Source organism: Lolium rigidum, chromosome 2, assembly GCF_022539505.1.
Source record: "Lolium rigidum isolate FL_2022 chromosome 2, APGP_CSIRO_Lrig_0.1, whole genome shotgun sequence".
NCBI classification, from domain to species: Eukaryota; Viridiplantae; Streptophyta; class Magnoliopsida; order Poales; family Poaceae; genus Lolium; species Lolium rigidum.
Genome location: NC_061509.1, coordinates 38,685,759 through 38,697,940, shown reverse-complemented (window position 1 = coordinate 38,697,940; position 12,182 = coordinate 38,685,759). Strand labels below are relative to the sequence as shown.

Below are 12,182 nucleotides of genomic sequence, written 5' to 3'. Positions count from 1 at the left end.
TAGTGGCAGAGTGCTTTCTTTCAGATCGATTCAGTAAACTAAGCAGCCTTTTGTTTCTAATAGTTTGTGCCGCATACAACCAGTCAAGTAGAAATAAGATGGAGTACATTCTCAGAGTGTTGGGGCACAAGCACAAACGGACCAAGGAGAACAAGCTGCAATATAAGTATAGGTACAAAAAGAAGCATTTATCAACCATATAATTTGTTGACATTCCGGTTAATTACTAGTATATCACCCATTCACCCTTTTTCGCCTTCCCTTTGCACGTATATGTGCTTGCCCCCTCACCTGTATACAAGCAACTGTAGTCTGTAGAGTACTATCTTTCATCTGCTCCAGTAATTCATGAAAATTCGTGTCTCCAAGAAATAAACATTTACGGTCATGCTCCCTGAGACGGATAATATCTCAGGATGACAAACTGTTCACACATCTGCCTGATGCAAATTTATACTTCCTATACGAAACTCAAATATCCATAGCTGACATAACACCAAAATGATATATCCATGACAAACGGACCACAATTAGGATCAAATTAACACTTCCACAACAATCTCTCACACATTTATGATTTATCACAGGCATGGAGCAAGCAGTGAGCTCAGCAGATTTTACGACTAACTTATGGAGAGTAAGATAAGTTTTACCATGAAAGAATCATGACAACTGCAGCTACTAAAACAAGAAAACCTAGGCTACATGATTTTGGTTCTACCATCAAGAACCCAGCTAGTTGGTTAGATCAATGAAGCAGCACGCCACAGCCCTCAATGATGCCTAATTCTGGATATTCAGTTGAAGCCACTCAGAAGAAGATGTCAGAACGGCCGGCTTCACTTTTTGTGCACCCTGCATTCTGGAGAGTTTAGCGGCAAGGGTGACAACGGATGCCTTGATGCATCCACGCTGTTGAAATCAATAGCCAGGCTGACTGGGCTGGTATCCTTCAGACTTGATGATTTGCGCTTCTGCTGCAAGCAAAGCAACACGTTATTGCATCGCATCAACCATCTAATCAGTATAGTGAGAAAATAGGGTAATCCTAGTTCCTACCAACAAAATTTCTACTCCATGTGTATTGAAAATCAGTAAACACTCGATTTATGACAGGCATTTTACCTTGGTCGAATTACTGGCAGAGTGCTTTCTTTCAGATCGATTCAGTAAACTAAGCAGCCTTTTGTTTGCTTCATCAAGGGTTCTGTTCTCCTCGAATAGCAACTTAACCTTGAAGGAAAAATGGAAGAAACTTCTAACCATCAGAACCACATTAGTGTTGCACAAGATGATATACACAGAGAACACGATAAGTTGCAGCTACGAAACATAGCTGCAAGGACAAAAGTGCTTCAGTATGCAATACCTCCTCCTCTGCTTTGTTTAAATTAGTCTTGAGTATTTCCCTGTCCCTCTGCAGAGCTTGCACTTCATTCTTTAATGCAGTAAGCTGGACATGGAGAATAACACAGGTAAGGTGAAAACTGTAGTTTCAGATTAAACAGCATCACATACATAGGTGGACAGCCACTGCGTCAGTAATTTCAAACACTCACAACACGAGCCTATATCTAGGAGCTAGGTACGAGGGGTAAAAAGGCTTCTTGCAAACAGAAACTTATATCAATGTTGATGCACAACTACATATGCCAGAATGTCATTTCATGGACATCAAGATTAGGGTCAACAGTCTTTCAGATTTCATTTTGGATGCTAAGACGATTTAATGCAGCGATTGTACCCTGTACAGAAATAGGGATAGGAAATGTACAACTTTCTTTGCTCCCCTGCTGCAACTTGCTACCATGAAATGTTCATGCCAAATTTTATGTATAAACGTCAAGATAGCACCAGTACATGTGTGGTTTTTAGACAACTACTTAGAGAAAAGCAAAGCCCAGTTTTCTCTATTAGGTAGATGTATGTCCAATATCAAATCATCTGATGGAACTACATAGACTCCAGACCAAAAGAAAACCATGCAACATAATCAGCCAAACTGAATATGCAAGAACTGTGGGTGATAGAATTCTCCAGCAGCCATGTATGTGCAACTAATTATCATCCCACTGAGAAGAACCCACAAGCAAGCATGGACTATTTTTGCAGGTTGGGTGTGTGAGGTTTCGTTGTAGTACCAAATTGGGGTCAAGATCCAATGTAAACTATCCCACTGGGGGGCGAATCACTGGTTACTAGTATAATAAGACTGGAACAGAAATTCTCGAGAAACTGAAACCGAGAGTGGCGGGCGCGGGGTACGGACATCTGCGGCGTCCTTGAGGCGCGCCCGGAGGTCGTCGTTCTCCCTGGCGAGGTCGTCGCAGGACTCCATGGCGCGCTCGAGGTCGCGCTCGTAGAGGGTGACCTCCTTGTCGAGCTTGGCGGCCTGCGCGGCGACCTGGGCGCGCGCGGCGGCCACGGCCTCCTTCTCCTCGACGCAGCGGCGGATCCCCTCGGCGTTCATGGCGGACTCCTTCTGCGCAATCACGTGGAGGAAACGTGTCGGTGCGCGCGGTGAGATGAGATGAGGAGGTGACGGAATGGACGGGGAGGGGGAGAGGGGACGGACCTTGAGGAGGTCGATGCGGCGGGCGGCGGCGTGGAGGTCCTCCTCGAGGGAGAAGACCTGGTCCTGGAGGCGGCGGCGGAGGTCCTCGGAGGCGAGGAGCTGGAGGCGGAGGGAGCGGTCCGGGACGGGGAGGCCGAGGGAGGCCCTGATGGAGTCGCGCACGTACTCGTCGGCGCCGCCCGGGAGCGCGGGCCTCGAGTGGGCGCCGTCCTTGTCGTCGTCCGGCGCCATGGATCCCGTCGCTGCCGCCGACGATGGGGAGGACGGCGAGGAGGCGGCGGCGGTGATGAGGGAGGGGTTTGATTTTGAAATCGCTGCTGCTGTGTGGCGTCTCTGCTTACCGAAACGTGCGGAAGGGGAAGAAGAGAGACCCGTTGCCGTTGGCTCATGTTAGCGGGCCGTTTTCAGCGCTGTCACCCCGTATGGGGCTTCTACTCTTCTCCTCTTCTTCTATTGCTGGCCCATCCCAGCCAGTTATAGTAATTTGTTGGGATCTTTTTTTGGACAGAGATTTGGTGCACATGAGCACCAGTGATCTCACTTCGAAAAATAAATTAAAAATCATATTTCTAAGCTTCATAAAAATCTGAAAATAAATCATGATGTAGCCGGTATTTTATCGCACAATCGTGTAAATTTTCAACTGAAAATAATGTGTATTTTAGGCTGCACAAAAATAACAAATGCATAGATCTGAGTATAGTGATTCAAATCTACAAAAAGAAAACAGATTTTGTCATTTTTGTATAGGTCAAAAAACAAAACATTTGAAATTGATATTTTGTAGGTTAGTGGGGTACATCATTAGGTACTTTTAGAATTTAGTTACATAATTTTTTTAAACATATAAATATTATTTTCGAATTTTTTAATCTGGCGAGAGCACTGGTGCCCATGATCCAATATGACTTTTCGTCTTTTTTTTCCTTTTGTTTTGTTACTAGCAACTACTCCCTCCATGCACAAATATAAGGCGTTTTAGTTCTCAAAAAAAAAAAAGGCGTTTTAGACATTTCAAGTGAACTAAAATAAACTGAATATAGATGTGTATTTTCATTGCTGACGGATCGGATGCAGTCGGTATAGTTCTCCAAGATAACCATGGTGCATTGGTGCAGCACTTGCTAATTATGCATGTCCGTTGGACCATGGGATGGATGCGAAGCTTTAACAGTGCTAAAAGGAATTGAGTTCCTGGAACAAGTAAGGATAACACGAGTATACGTGGAGTCATATTTTTTAGAATTAATTCAAGCCTGCAAAGTGGAGATTGAAGTTTGGAGCCCATACATTGCTATTTTTCGGAATATTTTATGAAGGCACGTCAGTTTGATTCTATTGCGTTTGAACACTCCCTTGAGATACAAATCAAGTGGCACATGAACTGGCGAAGCATTCTTATAACTCAAAAATAGTTGTAAGCTGGGATGGAGAGCCTCCAAAGTTTATTATTACTTTCGTAATATATGATGTAACTTTGTTGGCTAATAAATAAAGCGCCGAATGGCTTTCCTCTAAAAAAAATTAAACGATATGAAAATTGTTAAAGGTATCTTAGGTAATTTCCTATAAAAATGCTGATTTTTTTCTCTGCGGAACACAATATAACACTCACAAATACATGCATATACGCATCCCTAGAAATGCAGCACACATTATCCCTATGAGTGCCTTCGAGGAATAAGTCGAAAAACTGATTCAACAGGTTTTGAGATTGACGAAGTCACCACGAACATCTCGTTATCGATGAGACCGTCGCCTCACATTGAAAGAATATTCTGCTTTTTATGAGACATCAAAGTGTCAAACCTGGCGTTTGAACCCCAGTAGGTTGATAGAATAGTGGTGCCACTTTTTTCCTAACCATAGATTGGTTTTAAAAGAGGTGAAAACTAATATCTTCAGAACCATTGGTCCGAATTACAAATGATTTTACCATTGTGTTTCTATTGTAGGATTTTTTAATACTAAATACCATGTTGATAGGCTTTGACGAATAACTACTATACTAAAGTGTAACAACTTCGATTTAATTTTGAGCCTCCCTGGGAATTAACATCGCGGTGACATGTGTGCTTATGGTTCTTTAATTTCCATTTGCATTTTTTTCGTGTACTGTTTGGTGCTGCCTAGCAGTTTAGGGTAGCATGCTACTTCACCAGTGGGTTGTTGTGGTATGTAACCGGTGTGGCCGTAGCTACAAGGTGGACTAAACAGTGTGCGCCTAATAACACTGCTCTGGCTATTGTTTTGTCTCATGTGTGGCTTCTATATTCACAAATCCCCTTACCATACTTCTCCATTCCCTCCCCTCTCTCTCCGTCCATATCTTCCCAGGACATCCATCTCCCCCACCGACGTGAGCTTCTCCCAGCCAGATCCCCTGCTCCTTCATCGGCTCCCCCGCCAGAGCTCCTCCTTCCTGATCCCCCGCACTTCCACCGGCCTTCCCTCTACCATAAGCTTCTCTCTACCCGATACCCTACCCAGAACGGGTTGCCCCCGTCCAAGCATGCCAATTGTGTGGTCGGGGATGAGGCTTGGGGCGGTCAGCTTCGAGCGAACGATGGAGAGACTGACGTTCTGGCCTGGTGTTGAGAGGCGCTACAGGCGACCGACGATCTCTGGCATAGGGAGGTGGAGCTAGGCACTGGGGCGGGTGGTAAGCGACAGGAGGCAGCGTTGTGATATGATGGTGGTCTACACCATTGGGGAACCCCAAGAGAAAGGTGTGATGAGCACAACAACAAGTTTTCCCTCAGTAAGAAACCAATGTTTAATCGACCAGTAGGAGAAAGGCATGGCTTCTGAAGGTGTTGCTAGCTGACTAGTGGCAGGGCGCACTAGCGGCGTCAGCAACAACGTGGAACCTGCACACAACATAACCAAAATACTTTGCCCCAACTTACAGTGAGGTTGTCAATCTCACCGATTTTGCTGAACACAAAGGATTAAACGTATCGAGTGGAAGGAGATGTTTGCAGTAATTAAAGAGAACAGTTCTTGCAGAAAGTAAACAGAACAAGATTGCAGTAGATGAATTTATCAGTCTAAAGGAAAGGACCGGGGTCCACGGTTCACTAGACGTGTCTCTCCATAAAGATAAATAACATGCTGGGTGAACAAATTACAGTTGGGAAATTAACAGAATAACGACCATACATGACAAGATGATTACTATGAGATTCATTTTGGTATTACAATACATAGACCTTAATCCAACTACGTCTATGACTAATTAATAATCCACCTTTCCGGTTATCGTCCGAACCCCTTCCAGTATTAAGTTGCACGCAACAGATTATTCCATTAAGCAATGTGTGTAAAGTAAACAATAGAATTATCCTTGGATAAAACATTGTTGTTTTCTCCCTATTAGCAACAACACATCTACAATCTTAGAAGTTATTGTCACTCTTTGAGAAAACTAGAGGCATGAATCTACATCGAGCATAAATACCCCCTCTTGGAGTCACAACCATCTACTTGGCCAGAGTATCTACTAGCAACGGAGAGCATGCAAGATCACAAATAACATATGACATAAATATATAATCGACCTCAACATAGTATACAATATTCATCGAATCCCAGCAAACACAACATGTAGGATTACATAAGGATGATCTTGATCATGCAGGACAGCTCACAGATCTAAACATGAAGCACAAATTGGAGAAGACAACCATCTAGCTACTGCTATGGATCCATAGTCCAGGGATGAACTAATCACGCATCACTTCAGAGGCGGGCATGTCGATGTAGATGCCTCCGGTGATGATTTCCCCCTCCGGCAGGGTGCCTGGAAGAGCTTCAGAACCCCCGAGATGGGTTCTGCAATGGCGGCCACAAACTTTTCGTGGATGGAGGCTCGGGTATCCAGGGTTTTCCCGAGATCGTGAATAAATAGGCGGAGGGGCGATGTCGGTGGAGGCCAGGGGGGCCCACACCACCCCTAGGATCGGTCAGGGGGTGGCCCGCGCCTAAGCATGGTGTGGCCGCTTCCTGGCTCTTCTCCGTCTCTCCTTTGGACCTGTCTTCGTTACGGTAAAATATTGACTTCGGCTTTTGTTTTGTCCAATTTCGAGAATATTTCATGTACAACTTTTCTGAACTACAAAAATAGCAGAAAGCAGGGAACTGACACTGTGGCATCTTGTTAATAGGTTAGTGCCGGAAAATGTATAAAAATGCAACGAAGTATGTGCAAAACATATATGAATGGGTGTAAAACAAGCATGTATCATCAAAAAATATAGATACGTTTGAGACGTATCACGTCTCATCGCGCACTGCCCGGCGCACGAAAGCAAGCAACCACTTCCGTGCCGCCCGCTTCCAAGCGCCTCCGACCGTACACCCGACGGACGCGAAGCTGGCTTCCCGCTGCCGATTCGGCCCCCTCCCGTACCTACGCGTCTTAAGTGGCCCATTGCGGACAGAGGGGTGGTGGCGGCAGCGGCGGAGGAATTGCTCGCTAGAGAGGAGGTAGGCGGCGGCGGAGGAAATGGTAGCGACGGAGGGGAGTAGGGTTTGAAAACCGAACTTTCCTCCGCGACCCTTTTAATACGGGGTGACCGCTGAGTTTCTCGGGCACCCGAACTCGTTTTACGGGTCATACCACGAGTTTGGGCTCCGTTTTAGCACACTTTCAGCCTGTATTCAGCCCGTTTTACACGAGTTGCTCTAACTCCCCCTCTGCCCCTCTCCAAGTTCGAACCCCGCATTTCTCCCTTTCCAAAATCCCCACCCCGCACTGATTCCTCGACGGCTCCGCGCTACCCCGATCGAGCTCCCTCCCCAATTCCCCTTGCGCGACCCAGCCCTAGCTCCGTCCTCAGTTCCTCACCACCGCCCCAAGCCCTCCCCAATCAGATCCGCAGAGGTCGAGGCACGGGCGCCCTCCCGCGCCGAGGTCACCGGCCACGCTCGCGCACTCCCGGTATTGTTCCTATCCTCTGCGCGCGCGCGCTCTCTCGTTGCACTTTATCGCTTGCTTGCTGCTCTATTCTCCGATTCCCGCGCGCAGCTGGACGCTAGCTAAAGTTCCCATCCAGGATGGGATTAGGATTTAGGGCGCTGCTGCATGCGAATTCGCCAGGAATTATATTGCACAAACATTAGAGGTTGTAGGCTGATGGTAAAAGAGGAAAGCGATTAAGCAGACGCATATTAAGACACAAACTTCTCCATTCCATTTACGGATTAATTAGCGCCAACAATGTACGAATTGCTGGGTGCTATTTACTCGCCTTGTAGTATTCCCTCCATCTATATTCCATGTTGGTCATGTGAACCCACCCCGTGCTGACTTCTTTGCACAAGGTTCAAACAGTGCTAGGCGTGAGCTCCTAGTTTTGCCTCCGCCTAACGCCTATCTTAACTAAACGCCACACTTAGCAGCACTTAAGGCTAGGCGTTTGCTGTCTTCACTCTTAAGTGTACTCCTAGCAGCGCCCCTTTTTTTTGTCATTGAGTTTGCAAGAGATTGCTTCTTGTAATGGCACATAACCTAACTTTCCTTATATAATAACATTAGATCATCAAGGTTGTGTATGTAACACATGTTTCCTCGCGGAAAGTCTTCCTGCTTAGATTTTCTTTTTCAGTCCCCCTTTTCGATTCTCATCCAAAAGGCAGGCTACTGAAGCAAACCGTCTAATCTAATCTCCAGTGAACTGTATTTCAGCTTGTTCTGTGACTCTCAATGTCCTCGTCAACCAGAAAAGTGAGAAATGTAAACAAGCGCTATGCCAAAATCAATGAAGATTGGAACGAGAAGGATGCCGCAGTTGTACATAAAAGTAAAGCGCGAGTAAGTACCTGCACTCTACTGTGGTTTATACAATCACATAGTTGATCGTTGATCATAGAAACATTTATTTGCAGAAGAAGAAGTTATCTCACCTTGGTTCTCAGTGGAGCAAAGATGAGCTGGAGCGCTTCTATGGAGCTTATAGAAAGTATGGAAAAGATTGGAAGAAGGTTTGATGATCTCTGCCTTCTTATTGTGGTGTGGGATTACTTTTATTAAACAGTTAGAAATTTGTTCTTTAGGTAACCGCATACTACACCAATATGATTAATTACCCGAGAAATTTATTTTATCAAGCAGCAGTATTATCACATGAAAATAACAAACATGTTTGTAACCCACCTCTTAGGAGGATTTAAAATGAAACGCGAAGGTCCTTTGCGTTTTCTCGAGAGTATTATCACTTATCAGACCCAGCTGGCTGTTGGCTTGTTGTGGTCTTTTGTAGCTCACTGATCGTACTACATGTTTGTTATTTTCAAGTTGTTAAATATATGTGGCTTATATACAGGGAAAACAATCTTGGTAGTCCATCATATCATGCTGTTATATCAATGTACACAGTATCTGAGAAGCTAATGCACTATAATAAACATATATTGTTGTTCAAGCAGAGTCCTAGCTGTCTTCCATGTACCGAGAGACGAGATCAAGCTCGGTGTACAAATATGGAGTAGTTACATATTTTCCTAGACCCTTGCATTCCTTAAGGAAGTGTGACCATGCGAGTTTCAAATAGTAGCAGCAGTGTGCTACCGCCGTTGCATTCCCCTGTGACTGTAAAAGGTGGGGTTGCCACCTAAACGGGCCGGCCTCAACTCAGTTCACACCAAACCTATCTTCGTTGGCTTCGGGCTTCCTTAGTCAAAACTCAAAATCCCACTCCGGTCAGCCAATTTTTGGGTTAACTACGTCTCTGGTCCTCAGAGGCCACCTATCCTGGCAAACGTACTACTCTCACTTCCTCTGATCCTGCTGGTGGGCGGGGGCAGGTTTAATAAGGATGCTATCTAGTTTGAAGACCTGAATTTCTATTACTGATTGTTCATCTCAACTTGCAGGTGGCTGCTGCCGTCCGTGATAGAACATCTGATATGGTGGAGGCTCTTTACAACATGAATAGGGTAAATCCCAGCCTTCCTTTGTGTTCGGTGGGTCGGTGGCTGTTCTGGACTGTCTGCACTTGATTACCTATCACACACCACCTTGTTTTAACTTTCAATCCTGACTAGGAAAAATGTGTGGCATGAATTTATTGTTGTGATGTTGTTTCTTGTAGCTTAGTGGGCAATTTTTAGCAAAGCAATACTTGAGTTTTTCATAGCATAAGATCCCAGGGCTGGCCACAATATCAGTCAATAATCGTTGTGATATATACCGAGATCTTGGATTCCATCCATTTGGTTCCAGCCTTATCTCCTGCTATGCCCATATGTATGCATGAGAGGCTGGTTAAATAGATTGTATAAGTTGCACAATTCATTTTGCTTGTATTTGTCTTTCTTTTGCTATTTTTTTTACGGTTATTCTGATAAATTGATCAATCTCTGTTGTATCTCCAGGCATATTTATCTCTTGCAGAGGGAACTGCTACTGCTGCAGGGTTGATAGCGATGATGACCGATCACTATAATATTCTGGTAAAGTTAAACTTGAATGCCTATAATATTCAAGGTTCTATAGTTCTTTCCACGGATACCTGAAAATGTTGTGAAAGTTGAACAAGGATTCCATAAAGTACTATATTAAATGTTAGTTGATTCTTGATATATGTGAAAACTATATCAAGTACAGATTCCGAGAACAAGAACTATTTGTTGCATCTAGTAAGATAATATAATAGTATGAAATGCTTAGGAGCTGCAACTATTAAGATTGTAATAGTCATTTGTGTTGACTATATTAAGCTATTAAATGATTTTCAGGCTGACATCTCCATTACTTGTCCATCATTTATAGCAACATTCTTGAGGAATTACTTCAACATCATCAAATGAAATGAATTTCTCCCTTGTAAGATTACAACACATGTGTTCTTGTGAAGTAGCGGAATGGTGGACCTAGCCCTTATGGTGGCATATGTGCAGCCTTGGGTCACAGTTAGTCTGTCAGTGCACTATGCCATTTTATTGCGTTTACCAAGAATGTTTGTAATTAAGGACATACGCTCTGAACTGTAGGATGGAAGTAACAGTGATCGCGAGAGTAACGATTCACTGAAAACTTCTAGGAAGCCACAGAAGCGTGGGCGTGCAAAGCTTCAGTCTGTGTCGAAGACATCTGATACACGCTACCCTGATCTATTGCAATCTCAGCCCACTTCATCGAGCTATGGATGCCTTTCTTTGTTGAAGAAGAAACGTTCAGGAGGTAATTTTAACATCAAAGTCTAAATGTGTTGGAAGAAACAGAAAACTCGGATATGCTGTGAATAGTAGCATACATGTCCTTTTCTTTTTTTAATCTTTAGTACTCTCTCCGTCCATGAAAGGATGGCGAAGGTTTGTCCAAATTCGGATGTATATCTATACACTAAAAAGTGTCTAGGTATATCCGAATTTAGACAGGCTTCCGACATCCTTTTATGGATAGAGGTAGTAGATTTTCTAATTTGAGTCTAATAAAGTTTTATCTAAAAACGAAAACTAGGGGTGTGTGTATTTCGACTCAATCCAAGGGTCAGTCTTCCTACTCCGAGACAGTGAGCACTTTGGTTCAGAGGTTTGGAGCAGAAAAAATGACACGAGGGGAAATCGGTGCATTGGAATATAGGGACAGACCTATTTTAGTCCGCTACGCACCTGTCTGCAGAGCAGCAAGCGAGGAGGGGTAAATATTAACTAGTTTCTTTTTATTTTTTTGATACAAATAGCAAGCAATCAGGAGATAATACAAAATCAGTAACCTATTCCTTCAGGCGAAAGTTCATTTTCTCCCCTTCCCTTCAATCCATCTTTTTCAATCGCAAAATCAAAATCCAGAAATAATCAAGAGAGATAAACTGTGGTCTGCTTCCTTTGCACGGCTTAGTGACGATAGAGGAGTGAAGGGCTCCGGCCTCCGGCAATGCCCTAACCGGGCGCAGATCTCGCGGCCGCAAGTGAGAAACGGGAGCTGAGTGGAACACTGGTGGGCAAGCTGTGCTGGAGAGAAGATACAGAAGGGCGGGGCTGGTAACCAGCGCCCCCGCCTGCTGATAAACTTGCTTGAGTTCTGCAGCACTTGCTCTCGCTCTCCCTTGCCTAAAGGGAGTGGATCATTACATTAGATACAGTGGATTAAGTGTAGCAGACATTTTGGCCTGAAGGTTTGATCCATGCAATGTCATATGAGATTTGGTTTGTTAGATCAGGTGCGGTTTCTGAACACAAACCATGCCCACCCCTAAGGGCATCTACAATGCAATGTGCTTACAAAAAATAAACCCGGTTTTTTCTTAAGTACAGTGCCTATTTCTATAGGACAGATGCCTAATTAGGCACCTCTGGTGTAGAAATAGCACACCTCCCTAAGCACCTTGTACATGCCCTAAGGAGAACACAGAACAGTTCACAATTTCATTTACCAAAAGCTTTTAAGTCTAAATTTATTCTCTGTTAGTGTTTTAGTTTTTGTAAACAGTTAACAATCTACAATTCAACTATGTGCACAAAACATTTCACAATCTACAATGAAATTGTGAACTCTACATGTGTTCCCTTCTTATAATTAAACACGGATACATCTATGTTAAGTTCTTGTCGGCATGTGTTATTATTTTCTACTCTCTAACTTAGGACTAACTGCTATTTA

At 44.0% G+C, this 12,182-nt stretch overlaps 2 protein-coding genes across 3 annotated transcripts in view; one reads left to right on the top strand and one right to left on the bottom strand.

Moving 5' to 3' along the window:
* Positions 1–467: 467 nt before the first annotated feature.
* LOC124689546 (cytospin-A-like) lies at positions 468–2,806 on the bottom strand. Its single transcript, XM_047223060.1, has 5 exons — positions 2,576–2,806; positions 2,270–2,482; positions 1,370–1,453; positions 1,126–1,233; positions 468–977 (listed from the first exon to the last, which is right to left on the bottom strand). Exons 1-5 carry the CDS (start codon positions 2,804–2,806, stop codon positions 840–842), a joined length of 774 nt encoding a protein of 257 aa, XP_047079016.1. The 3' UTR covers positions 468–839.
* Positions 2,807–7,460: 4,654 nt separating this feature from the next.
* Positions 7,461–12,182, top strand: part of LOC124691599 (protein ALWAYS EARLY 2-like) — a 29,951-nt gene continuing 25,229 nt past the window's right edge. Inside the window, exons 1-6 of one of the 2 annotated variants that reach the window (XM_047224892.1) lie at positions 7,461–7,517; positions 8,265–8,390; positions 8,465–8,560; positions 9,452–9,514; positions 9,953–10,030; positions 10,571–10,760. In XM_047224892.1, coding sequence (XP_047080848.1) covers positions 8,283–8,390; positions 8,465–8,560; positions 9,452–9,514; positions 9,953–10,030; positions 10,571–10,760 — 535 coding nt within the window. In that variant the 5' untranslated portion in view covers positions 7,461–7,517; positions 8,265–8,282. Of the gene's footprint in view, positions 7,518–8,264; positions 8,391–8,464; positions 8,561–9,451; positions 9,515–9,952; positions 10,031–10,570; positions 10,761–12,182 lie in introns of those variants that run through there. The other variant, XM_047224893.1, reaches the window with a different exon arrangement.

Coding starts and splice junctions, on each gene's coding strand:
- LOC124689546 (XM_047223060.1), bottom strand. CDS start 2,806: ATGGCGCCGGACGACGACAAGGACGGCGCCCACTCGAGGCCCGCGCTC. Junction 2,483..2,575: donor GCCGCATCGACCTCCTCAAG/GTCCGTCCCCTC, acceptor GTGATTGCGCAG/AAGGAGTCCGCCATGAACGC. Junction 978..1,125: donor CTGCCAGTAATTCGACCAAG/GTAAAATGCCTG, acceptor CTTTGCTTGCAG/CAGAAGCGCAAATCATCAAG.